The sequence below is a fragment of the Sinocyclocheilus anshuiensis genome, unplaced genomic scaffold, assembly GCF_001515605.1.
Source record: "Sinocyclocheilus anshuiensis isolate Anshui unplaced genomic scaffold, SAMN03320099.WGS_v1.1 scaffold2, whole genome shotgun sequence".
NCBI classification, from domain to species: domain Eukaryota; kingdom Metazoa; phylum Chordata; class Actinopteri; order Cypriniformes; family Cyprinidae; genus Sinocyclocheilus; species Sinocyclocheilus anshuiensis.
Window position 1 is genome coordinate 111,138 of NW_015542337.1, and position 13,446 is coordinate 124,583.

A 13,446-nucleotide genomic window follows, 5' to 3' on the forward strand; every position below is an offset into this window, starting at 1 on the left:
TTAGTACTCACATGCTGTGACAGCCGCTTTCTGTCCGTGTGCTTCGGATGTGTGCGCTCAGAAAACCTTATATCTGAAATTTAATTAAACTCGTTTTAAATATGGTTTAAAACGCATGATTTCAGCGCAATAAACATGATAATCAGAACCAAAACGGATGTTTTTAGCAGATACGAGCTGTATTGGCAGCAGCTCTATTCTGGAAAAGGGGGCGGGGAGCAGCAGCTAATTTGCATTAAAAGATACAGGGCCGAAAACAGGTGTTTCTGCTTCCACTCAAAATAGGCATTTTCAAAATGATATAATAAATGATCTGTTGAGTATTTTGAGCTGAAACTTAACAGACACATTCTGGGGACACCAGAGACTTATATTACATATTGTAAAAAGGGGCATAATATGTCTCCTTTAAAGTCAAATCAGAAGACATTTCCATTGTATTAAGTTAATGGTGGTCCAGTTTATTTAAGGCATCTACAACAATACATGAAGTTGCCCCATGAAAGGATGAAACAAACTGTTAACAATATAAAGAGAAATGCTATTTTGGCAAATCTATCAGTTTTCCAGTATAATATAATATAAAGAGAAATGCTATTTTGGCAAATCTATCAGTTTTCCAGCCAGATAACAAATCAGGATCGAGGATTAGAGGAACTAACACTGTAGTGACATAAATAACAGATCAGCAGTCTCCACAAGAGAAATGTCAAAGCGCAAAAGTGACACAAAAATACTTCCATAATGTACATGAGGCTATGGGCATGAACAGGAATGACATGGACATGGAGGGACTTTGAAAAGACTTTGGAAAGACTCTGCTTCTATAACGTTTGGTGTTTGCGTCAGGCCGTTACATAAAGCAGAATCCTCAATCTGTGTTAATCAAGTACTACATTCTGGGAAAACAGACATACTGTATACTTTCATTCACAGAAAACATGACCCAAACGAAAATCAGGATTCAGAGAAAGCCTGACACAGTCTATGAAGGTCTCCTTCACGCGTTAAAGGGAAAGAACGCAGAGTTCATTCAAACGTCAAGAAATTAAACCTCAATAAAACAAACGTCAACTTTCCTGTAACATTTCCAATAGATCATGTAAAGAATTGTTTTTTTTTGTTTTCCATTAATCAATACATTTTAATTTTAAAAAAGGATAAAAGAAATAAAATGTGCTTTAAAACATGATTGTTTCTGCTTTTTAGTGTCCAAATAATAATAATAATAATAATGTTATAAACATCATTATTTTAAGGACACAGTGGTTTGAGCACTGGACCCTGGACACAAAAATCATGAGAAAATGATCACTTTATCGATTTTGAACTGTCAAGGTTAAGCACCTTTCCTCTCATTACATGATTGGCTACAGGAAATCAAGATTAAATTTCCATCCCAGAGCTCATCATGTAGCTACACACAAAAGAGGAAGGTCTCGTCTAATTAAGAGTCTGACGTAGGTGCTTTCACGCGGGCGTTCATATGACAGATTGCACCCTCGTACTCTACAGAGTTTGGTAGGATCACCTCAGAGTTGAGAAAATTCCAGGTTTCCCTTATTCTATCCAGTGATTAAACCCTCTATTATAGATGTTGAGATCTTACAAGTGTACAAATATACATTCAGTAAAATATCAAAATAGAAACTGTGCTTCAGTTCTCTGATAAATCACTGACAGACCGAACACAGTACAGATAGTCATCTCTCATCATCCAGGCTTTATGATTGTACCATAAAAGCAGCCCACAGCCCTGAAGGTCAGAGCTCAGAGCCGAAGTTAGAAGATCAAGGGCAACGGTTACACATATGCTGCATTTGGGTAGGAAAAAAAAAACAATTTTGGCTTAGGTTGTGTCTCACATCTAACCAATTCCTCAATGCAACACTTTTTACACGAGAATGAAAAAGAAAAAAAAAAACTTTAAAGGGCTTAAGTCACTAGTCGGAGGTCTTGGCCTTTGTTTGATAGTTTGGGCTTAGATCCTCAGCCTCCACATTGTTACCCACAGTTCGTGGGGAGGAAAGACGTGGAAATGCCTTGTCGTGTTCAAGAGAAACGTTTGGCCCTGGTTTATTTCCACTGAGGAGTCGTTTGGTCCATGCGAGCAGACTGGGAAGGAGGAGGAGAGTGGAACGGCTGGCACTAGGAGAGCGCTTGTGTGCGGTCATAGTCCAGAATCAGGCCTTTGATGTGTGATAGTTTCTGATGGAGATACTCGCAGCGCTTCTTTTCTTCCCGGTAGCCTGGAAACTTCTGCGGGGACAAAAACAAGATCTTCAAAACGTGCACATTAGAGGTGGGTATTAGTGCTGATTTCTCGCTTTAGATGCAGTTTTTGATCTGTAACTGAAATTTTACTAGCTGTCAAAAATGGTGACATCTGCTGGACGGAAGGTTTACTATAAATCATGTTTAGTATTCACATAGAGAATACGAGGCATGAAAGGTTCAGTGTTGTTACTGTTAACTAAAATGATTAAGAATTATTAAAATAGTTTTCACGAGTTGAAATAAAGATTAAAGAAAATATAAATATATATTTGAATAAATATATTATTTTACATATATATATATATATATATATATATATACATATATATATATATAATAAATTAAAAACTTAAACTTAAAAAACCTAATGAAAATGAGAAATGTTGCCTTGGCCTCTAGTTGAAACAAAACAAGAACTAAAATTACTAAAACTTAATTTAAATAAAATAAAAATAATTATTTAAAAATTAAAATATTTTAACATTAAAATCTGAAATAAAAGCTAATTAAAAAAAATGTATAAATACTATAAAAACTAAAAAATAACACCGAAACGTTCATGGGGTTTTAAGAATTTATATCAGATTATTTAAATAAGGTTCATAGTGATGCAAACATGTTTAGACAGTTCCTCAGTTCATCGAGTTCAAACACTATCAACATAATACAATTATCAACAATACAATTCTCTTACCTTCTTATACTTCCTATACTTCTCCATTATTTGATCCTCCATTACCTAGAATAATCAAAATAATGATTAAAAAAAATCTAAAATAACCTCTGACATCATGTATTATGTAACTGTTATACAAGGTGTGCTAAAGCATCATCTTGTAAAACAAAGACACATTGTTCCACATGTAATCTTAAAGCCATTACGCCAGTCTTCAGTGTCACATGACCCTTCAGAAATCATTGTAATTTGATGCTCAATGAGAACACATTATCACTGGTCTTCTCTATCTATCTATCTATCTACAGGGTTTCCGCAGACATGAACAAGTTAAATTTAAGACCTTTTTAATACCACCTTATATGAAATGTAAGACCTAAACCTGTAATGGAAATACACATTTTATTACACATATATATGTAATATTTAATGTGTATAAATTAAAAAGAAAACAAAATATCATTGCTGTAATAAATGATATTTATTACTACGATATACAGAGAACTTTTCATGTCAGCAGACATTACATACAAAATATCCCTGCAAAATAACTGCATCACTGAGATTTTTGGTGGAGTAAACAATTTATTCTGAAGCAATATTTTCATCAGTGTTCTGATGAATTTATTCATCAATAAATTCAATATACACTATAGGGCTGCTACCAGTCAGATTAAATAATTTACACTGCAAATAACAATAATTACAACTGCAATAAATAATGTTATGAGATTAGTGTTTTAAATGCATTTATGAGTATACAAATAAGAAATGTTGAGGGGAAAAATGCATACTTTTCAAAATACTTCTCAACTAAACTACCAGTAAGTGGCAGTAAGACACTTAATGAGTGAGTCATTGAGTCATTCATTCAACTGATTTGCATTTAACCTGCAGTTACAAATACATAAATAATGTTTTGATATATTAAACATAAAACATTGAATACTGATATTTGAAATAATTAAAAAAAATGAAAAGATACTTTAAATGTGAAATTAAAACCACCAGTAGATGGCAGCAAGTCACTGTTAATAAGTGAGTCATTGCGATTGAACCGAATCATTTAAACAATTGATTCATTCAGAAACAAAACGCTGTCATGTTGCTCAAAGACGCAAAACAGCGATGTGGCTTTGTTTGGAATTATTTTTTGTTGGCGAAATAGTGCAAAAACAGGCAATATGGTGTCTAAAACGTAAGTCCTTTAATAAAATTTCTAGTTTATTGAACTGATGTAAAAAATCAATATCACATTTGTATATGGTAATTTTTGGAGAAAAAAGGCACTGTTCCGTGTGAAATTGATTAACTATATGAAGTGGTATAAATATACACATTTTCTGCCCCCATGTCTTGAATTTGTGATTATTCTGAATGTATTTTAATAGACTGAATCATGCAGTGAAAGAGCGCACCATAAATGCGCACCCGCACTAGACTTCACGTAATGCGTGCAAGTCTGTAGGTGTTTTGAATGTTTTTTTGCGTTGTGAGAATATTGAGCAAAATAGCTCACTTGTCATGGTGTTACTTAACTATATCATGTTATGAATAAACTAAACATTTTGAATTTTACCTCAGTGTGTTTCTTCTGAGTTTGTGTGCTGTCATGCTCATTTGTTCTGAAGTCTCGAGACAAACAGAGTGAGCCTCAGTGAACCTTGCCTCAGCCCCCTGAACCTTCTATTCTGTATTCTGCTAACTTACTGCAATTCTCTCTGATGACGCAGTAAATTGCCGCAGGTTTTTTCTTCAGTCTGTCCAATGATTGTAAACAGTCATTAGGTCTGTTTAGGTCATTAGTCATCTATCTATCTATGTCTATCTGTCTGTAAACAGTGATGCACTTTTTTCAGGACTATTTGATGAATAAAAGTTCAAAGGAACAGCATTTTCTGTCACTTTTGATCAAATTGAATGCATCATTCTTAAATAAAAGTATTTTTTTTCTTACTCACTCCAAACATTTGAACAGTAGTGTATATGTCTTTATCCATACCTTATACTTATGTGTCCCGGGAGACAGCGTCTTTATCTTGGATCCCAGCTGAACAAACATCTCTGTAACTTTCCCTATACGTTCATGAAGGTCTCTGTACTCGTCATATTCCGCACAGAAATCCTCTTTGTATCTCTGACGCTGCTCAGAGTCTGTTATAGTGTTGTATTTCCTGGAAAGAAAAGTTCCTTGAGTGAAATATTTTATCAGTAACAATAATTAAAGTCGCTAGGCAGAATCCCAAGAGAAACCAGTAGGTGGCACTACATATTAAAATGAATGTGTATTTATTCTCATTCTTGGGTCGTTTGTCTGAAACTACCAGTTCCTTTAAAAGCTCAAATACAGAACATTTAAAATCAAAAACAAAGGCTTTTGTATTTTCTATATTTTAACTTGAATTCTTACATTCTGTTCTGTAAAATTACACACTATTGCTTTAAATGTGCAACACAGTTCATTTTCTATTCCTTAATCATCGGCAGACAATCTCCACCTTGTAATTACAGAAGCACAAAGCAGTAAAATAAACCGAAATCTGGTCTTACTTACAATAAATAGTCAGGCAGCTCATCAGGCGAGGCACGGGTGACAGGTGTGTTGGGTCGTTCGTGGTCTACACAAACACAGACAAGAATGATAAAGTGGTTTATGTGATCTCACTACGCAAACATATCAAAGCGCCATGCTGCCTGGGTTGATGGAGTCATTTATCAAATCTTGCGATAAGGAACGTGGAGGGCGGTCGTCGCTGACAAAGGCTGCCTGACAAGACGTCAAGCTTGAGGCGACGGTCAAAGTGGGCTCTGCACGTTTTACAGTGGGTCACCCAGCTGTTAGTTAAATTAATCATCCACCCTGGCGCTAGGGAAGGGCGCAGACGAGCAGTCACCTCGCACGCACACGTCTGTGTATCCACACACAAACATACAGGAATATTTCCTGAATTGCTTGGCAAGTCCAAACCTGTTCTGCCATCATTTCACTTGAAATGAAAGTGTCTCACAGTGAGCCACTTCTGAGATGAATTGCAGCGGCAGAGCTGAAACGGGATGTTTTGTTTGTTTGTTTGTTTTTTTTACAGAACAGCAGTTATTCGGTATCAAAAACATCTAGTGAAATTCCCTCTGCGAAACAATGACCCCATTGCCCTTTTGGCAGTGCTGATAAATATTGATTATGATCACCACAATTCCTACTATCACTGCCTGACATCATACCATGTAACAATCATAACATCATGTTGCTATACAATATTTTACTGTGGATTCTAAATCTCATCGGCAATAACAGTACAGCTTAAAAAGCTGTTAAATATAATTGTATGCGTTAATGAATTAATAATAATAATATATTAAATTATTCATTTTAATTTTTTTTCTTTTAAATTAATATTGTACAAGTAAATAGGCCAACAATTAGAAAAAATGTGTAATTGTCACAAGCAAAAATAATGTAACAAATTATCAATTAAAATGTATTATACTGTAATAATTAGTATTGATAATCATTTAACATTCCCAGTTATATACACTACTGTTCAAAAGTTTTAGTTTTTTGGATTGTTTGGGATTTAAAAAAATAATCTTATGTGCTGACCAATGCTACATTTAATTAATTAAAAATACAGCAAAAACTGAAATATTAGTTCAATTTAAAAATAAATGTTTTGTCTTTTGTAACATTTTAAATAAATGTCTTTACATTCCCTTTTTATAAATGTTTTATGCATCCTTGCTGAATAAAAGTATTCATTTCAGGAAATAATGGTGTTAGTGGCTGCCTGTTGTTTATTTATTTATTTTTATTGTTTTACTTTCCAATGTTGTTTAAAAGTTGAGAATGTGTATGTTTTATTTAGCTGGTTGTTTGCAATTAAGAAAACCCAATAAACTATAGGTCATGAATTAATATGTATACATTTCCTTAACCAAAAAAACTAAACAAAACAAAAAAAACTTACTGACTTACAAACTACTTTTAAACAGTAAACTTACAAACTTTTAAACAGTAGTCTATATATTACTTTTCTTTGCAAATAATTTATTGGCCACAAATATATGTGACCCTGGATCACAAAACCATTGATGTATGGTTTGTTAGAAAAGGACAATATTTGTCCGAGATACAACTATTTGAAAATCTGGAATCTGAGGGTGCAAAAAAATCTAAATATTGAGAAAATCACCTTTAAAGTTGTCCAAATGAAGTTCTTAGCAATGCATATTACTAATAAAAAATTTAATTTTGATATACTAATGGTAGGAATTTTACTAAATATCTTCATGGAACATGATCTTTACATAAAGGAAAAATCAATAATTTTGACCCATACAATGTATTTTTGGCTATTGCTACAAACATACCCCAGCGACTTATGACTGGTTTTGTGGTTCAGGGTCACATATTGCACCTCTACATCAAAATTTCACCTTTTTTAAACCTTTTAACCCACCATTGATATTTTCCTGGTTCTGTTTAAGGTCCGGGCTGGTCTCGACCCACTCAGGTTTTAAGCGCTCCCTCTCTTTTTCTTTATGCTTCTTGGATTTCTTTTTGTGCTGGCCGTTTGCTAGCTGCTGGTCAGTGCAGATTTCTGGTTCAGTTCTTGGGTGTTTGGGGCTGGACGATGGCTGCTGTGCTGGTTCTGGCTGTTCTGGTTTGGGCATGCTGTTGGACTCCCCGAGCTTGTGCCTCTGGTAATGACCATCAGGGCTCTGCTGAGCCGTGCTGCTACCCCTTTGCAAACTTGTGTTTCCATGAGCGGAAGAGCTACGGCTCATGGAGGAGCTGAGATGTCCATTGGAAGGAGATTGCAAGGGCATGTTCTGGTCTAATAAACGTTGCTTTTTCGGCGTCTGACTTTCTGGATGGTCAGAAGGCACTGGGCGTTTCTGGGAGGAAAGAAAGGAGATTTCACAAACTTTGCAGATGGAAAACAGCAATAGTGTGGACCGGCAGCTTAATTGGCTCCTTCAAACAGCAGTGACTGAAGCGCCTCCAGCATCTCCATAAATAAAGAGCAGACGGCGCCAAACATGATCTTCACAAGAAAAAAAATAGGCTCTTCTTATTCTCATCTCAAATATATCAATCATACATTCAATCACAAACCTGTTTCAGTGCATACAAAAAACTGGTAGTCCATTGCACAGATACTACAGCATGCAACAGCTTTAAAATGAGATGGAGGAAAAGTAGCACTTCTTTTTATAGGTGCATATTTACCATGGAGAGATTCTTGACAGGGCTGAGTTGGGATGGAGAATCCCCTGAGGTTTTGTGGAATGAATGGCTGGACTGGAGGCTTTTCAATTGGCTAGTGCTGCTGCTGAGAGGCTGGAGTTTTCTGGAATAACAGAGAGCGAGACGCCGTCAAAATGTCATTCCGTTCATGCCTGCCATCAGGAAACCTTTGCTAATTAAATTCGGAAACAAATCTGTTAACTATCCCAAGTTGAGATCAACTTCCCTGTTCCAGAAAGCTGTTGTGCTTACAGGAAATGGACTAACTAAACAGGAAGAAATTTTAAGCTCAGGATCAAAGTCTAGGATTTGCACGAGTGTTAATCAGGTTTGGCTGTTCCCGAACGGAGTGTAAAAACATTATACTCTTGCACGGCATTCGTTCGGTCAGAGCGCCGGGGGTGTTAGTCTAGTTTAGCATTTCCGGGTAGCTGATAACATCTGCAGTGGGACTGGCAAAAGCCTTGCTAATGTCCAGTGACGAGAACAATGGTGCCAGAGACATTCCTACTCCGCTGGAACTTTCCTCTGGCAATCTGCTTCCTACAGCTCTTTCCTCTCATAGAGCTGCTTTTTCATCACACAGAGGATCGTTCTTCATCAATGCCCTGACAAACATGATGTACTAAACTACTCTAGACTATATACTGTAGTAAAAAGTAAAGTAAAACTAATATAAAATACAGAATAACACATAAAATATATATTTATTTATAAATAGTACATAAAATACTAAATATTAAATAAATATAATATTTATATCTAAATATTATATAACGAACAATTTTTTTACAGTGAACTCACTAAATGATATAAACTACCATTCAAAAGTTTGAAGTCATTAAGACTTTTTATTTGAGCAAGATACTTTTTATTCAGCAAGTATCCATTAAATTGATCAGAAGTGACTTATATTATCACAAAATATTTCTATTTAAAAGAAATGCTGTTCTTTTAAACTTTCTGTTCAAAGAGTTATTAAAATGCATCATGATTTCAACAAAAATATTAGAACAGTTTTCAACATTGATTATAATGAGAAATGTTTCTTGAGCATCAAATCAGCAGATTAGAATGATTTCTGAAGGATCATGTGACACTGAATACTGGAGTAATGATGCTGAAAATTCAGCTTCGCCATCACATAAATAAGCAGTTATTTTACATCATAATAATTTCACAATATTACATTTTTTACTGTATTTTTTAATCACATAAATGCAGCCTTGGTGAGACACTTCGAAAAACGTTTATAATTTCTTTCTGGCCCCAAAAGTTTGAATGGTAGCAGTTCATGGATCATTCTGCAAACATGCCGTGTTGTGCAAGTCCTGTTCTGGGGTTTATTGCAAGATCATTTTGATCTGTCCCATTAGGATACTTTAGACTGGCAGTGCACATAAAAATTGGGAGGCAGAGGTGAAGGCAGAGAAGAAACTCAAGCATGCAGTCAGTCAGGCGGAGTGTGGAAAACCTCCCAAAGACAGGGCTGCCAAGATCGTATTTGGCAGGATGGCTGCCGTTTATTCTCCTATTGTTCCGGGACTGAATGCGGCTGCAAAGAAGCTTTCAGCATAATTCCACTCAACAGCACAGTGAATCGCACGGCTTCCTGCTCAGACAGGCCTATTAACCACATCATACTTAATAAGGCCTCCAAAACACATCATCTCAGCAGACTGCGGGGGCAAGGCCTGGATGACAATACTGTACCAAACGTCACCAGCCCTTCTTAGTCAAAGGAAGTTGGGAAATAATACGGTTATGAGAGTTTAGCATGTCTCCAAGTAGGGTTATTACTGTGAAGTAAAACTACAATTATTAAAAACAGTTTTGTTAATAAAACCCAATAAAATTAAATATAAATATTAGGTAAGAAACAAACTTAATGAAAATTAGAAATCTGCCTTGGCATCTAACTGAAATAAGTTGAAGTTGAAGCACTAAAATGACCTGGGGGAAAAAAAAGAAAACAACTAAAACTTAAACAGTAATAAAAAGAAATTAGTAGCAATATTCAACTAGTAATGCTAGTAAAATAAAATATTAATAGCAATATTTAAAAAAAAAAAAGACTAAAAATTACAAACAATTTTATTGAAAATTACAATGACATCTTAAAATATAAAATAAAAGGTAACTGAAAATATTAATACACTTTTTATTAATATTTTCAATTAGCTTTTATTTTATATTTTCAGTTTAGAACTATATTACTATATAAATAATACTAAAATAACATTAATAATACTGTAATAATGACTTTAATTACTTCTAAAAATATCCTAATATACTAGGATATATACAGTATACTTGTATAATATACTTTTTTAAAACGTAAAAAGGAGCATATTTTTGATTTGGTCTTGATGAAGGGGAACTTGAACCTTACAAATGGGTCTATGCAAGACAAAAAAAAAAGGTTGGAAGCAAAGCAGAGCAAAGTGAAGTATTGTAAGGCAAAGTATAGAAGATTATTGTCTGACACACTAAAACGGCAATAAATATTTATAAAAAGATACAAGTGATGTTGTGAGAATTGGGAATACTTTATGTACCTTGCCAGCACCCTTTGAATGAGTTGCCGCTCTTCCTCGACATAGCCGGGCCAATCCCTCCGCACATGTCTGTAGAAATCATCCTTTAGAGTAAAGCTGTGGTCTTTGGGATTGAGTTTAGCCACCTGAAAGGAAACATACAGAACAATAGAATTATTCTCCTAATGAGAAACTGCCCTCCATTCACAAACGCACTTTAGTAAACAATATTTCAAGAGTGACTTGAACCATCAAGCATTACTGGAGTCAGCATCTCTTTGAAGATTTATGACACTTTAGAATTTTTTATGAGAGAGAGAAATAATGTACGATAGGCCTTTTAAGGACATTCTTAAATACATCCAGAGGACAATAATTCAATTCAGACCTTGTAAATGTAAAACAGAAAGCATAAATGTATTGCAGCACACGACGTTCTGTAGAGCACTTTAAAAATGGGATATGAACCCAGCACAACCCTCCCTCTGTCAAATCACGATTCATTCTGATGCAGGCACTCCTGAATATAAACGCAGCAGGAAACATTCAGCAAATAAACCTACTAACAAAATCAGCCATAACCATCTCGTCTGCCCAAATGCAATAGAGAAGCAGCTCTGGACATAAACTATATTATCTGGACAGGCTGAGTACTGAACTGTGTTTTCTGGAGTAGGGCTGATGGGAGAGATTAAAAAAGAAAAAAAACAAAAACTTGGCACTGGTGCAGAATGAAACGCTGACAGAGAGTTTTAATCAACAACATATTATACAGGGCTCCAGACTATGACTAGAACGGTCACAAAAGTGACAAAAATGTGCAACAATTTAAACTCTAACCTCCATGAGCAACAGTCGGGAAAGCTTTGTGTGCATCAATACATAGTTTAGTCAGTTATCATCTTGGAGGGCCTTACATCTTCAGAGAGCCCGCAAGTGTATGCTGCATGCAATAACAACAGCGAGTCATGATGCTGATTCACATACATATGACTCTTATGAACTGCTTCTTTTTATTGAGTCAGTCAAAACAACTCATTAAACAATCTGTACCTTGCTTGTGACTAAGTAATATAATATAATATAATATAATATAATATAATATAATGTATAATCCTGAAAAAATGCATCATGGTTTCCATGAAAATATATAAGCAGCACAACTGTTTTCAACATTGATAATTATAAAGGAATGTTTCCTGAGCACTAAATCAGCATATTAGAATGATTTCTGAAGGATTATGTGACACTGAAGACTGGAGTAATGGCTTCTGAAAATTCAGCTTTGGCAAAAAGGGAAAACAATACATTTTAAATACATAAAAATATAAAGCAGTTATTTGAAATTGTAATATATATATATATATATATGTGGAGTTCATTTGCAAAAACCTTTTTTTCAGAGATCACATTTTTTTATTGCGCATTCCAAGTAATATCAATCAAACTGCAGTTGGGTTGTTTTGATTAAGTAATAATAACTTCAACAAATACAGGTAATTTACAAAATGAAAGTTAATTGAAAGTATGTTTTTTTTACATATTAAAAGTTTGTTTTATAGCAAAAGCAAGACTGTACGACAGTCAAGACGCATTAAAAACGGGTGCGTGCAAGAAAACTTGTCCGGAGTTCTACATTATTAACCCATACACGTTCAGTGACTGCGAGCTGCACTGCACGCAGGGCTGTAATGTTGGCTATCATTAAAGGTATATGAATGGCGGCAATAAGTGGCGTATTTAAGAAGAATAGTGCAAGCAGCACTACACACCCACATGAAAACAGCAGCGCAACTGGTGTTTATCACAGCAAAGGCAACGTATCACATGAATTCTGTGAGCGGAGGATGAGAGCGCCGGAGTTTATGCGGTTAGAAGAAATCTCTAGCATTAATTCTGATCATGGCTTTTCTTGAAAAATGAAGACAGTTTGACGTTCGTCATAAGTGTAAGCAGCACTACACACCTACTTGAAAACAGCAGTGCAACCGATGTTTAGCATAGCAAAGGCAATGTATTATATGAATTCCATGAGCGGAGGACGGGAGCGCCGGAGTTTATGCGGTTAGAAGAAATCTCTAGCATTAATTCTGATCATGGCTTGTCTTGAAAAATGTCTGTCGTTCGTCGTAGGAGAAGTCACACTGCAGGACTGTGCACCAAATTTCTGACACTGCCAGAATTTCGTCGGATGTAAAATTTGATCGCAATGGCCATTAATCGGCTGTCGGTGAACATGTCAAACTAACGATCAAAGACTACAGATTTTAGCCTAGGATTATAGGAATCTTTTAGGATTTTAAAAATTTGTCTCAGACGACCAAAATCGTGGCCAAAATCGCACAGTGTGAGCCGGGCTATACTGATGCTTTGATTTCAGTTTATTTATTGTCATACATGTTCCTTGTGCAAAACACTCATTAGTTTAGTTTCCACTTGAACAATCTTAAAGGGGTCATATGACGTTGCTAAAAAAGAACATTATTTTTTATATTTTGTGTATTTGGTGTAATGAAATGTGTTTATGCGGTTTACGGTAAAAAAAACACATTATTTTCCACATACTGTACATTATTGTTTCTCCTCTATGCCCCGCTTTTCTGAAACGCGTAGATTTTTACAAAGCTCATCGGTCTGAAAAGCGAGGCCAGCTATCCAGTGTGTTGTGATTGGCTGAATACCTCAAGCGTGAGACGGAAATGTTAAGC

General features: G+C 35.2%; 1 protein-coding gene across 1 annotated transcript in view; it reads right to left on the reverse strand.

Moving 5' to 3' along the window:
* Positions 1-435: 435 nt before the first annotated feature.
* Positions 436-13,446, reverse strand: part of LOC107691117 (RNA polymerase II elongation factor ELL2) — a 42,626-nt gene continuing 29,615 nt past the window's right edge. The window contains exons 6-12 of the mRNA XM_016489590.1: positions 10,760-10,884; positions 8,184-8,304; positions 7,411-7,849; positions 5,508-5,571; positions 4,956-5,127; positions 2,972-3,016; positions 436-2,259 (exon numbers count right to left, since the gene is read on the reverse strand). Coding sequence (XP_016345076.1) covers positions 2,149-2,259; positions 2,972-3,016; positions 4,956-5,127; positions 5,508-5,571; positions 7,411-7,849; positions 8,184-8,304; positions 10,760-10,884 — 1,077 coding nt within the window. The 3' untranslated portion in view covers positions 436-2,148. The remainder of the gene's footprint in view (positions 2,260-2,971; positions 3,017-4,955; positions 5,128-5,507; positions 5,572-7,410; positions 7,850-8,183; positions 8,305-10,759; positions 10,885-13,446) is intronic.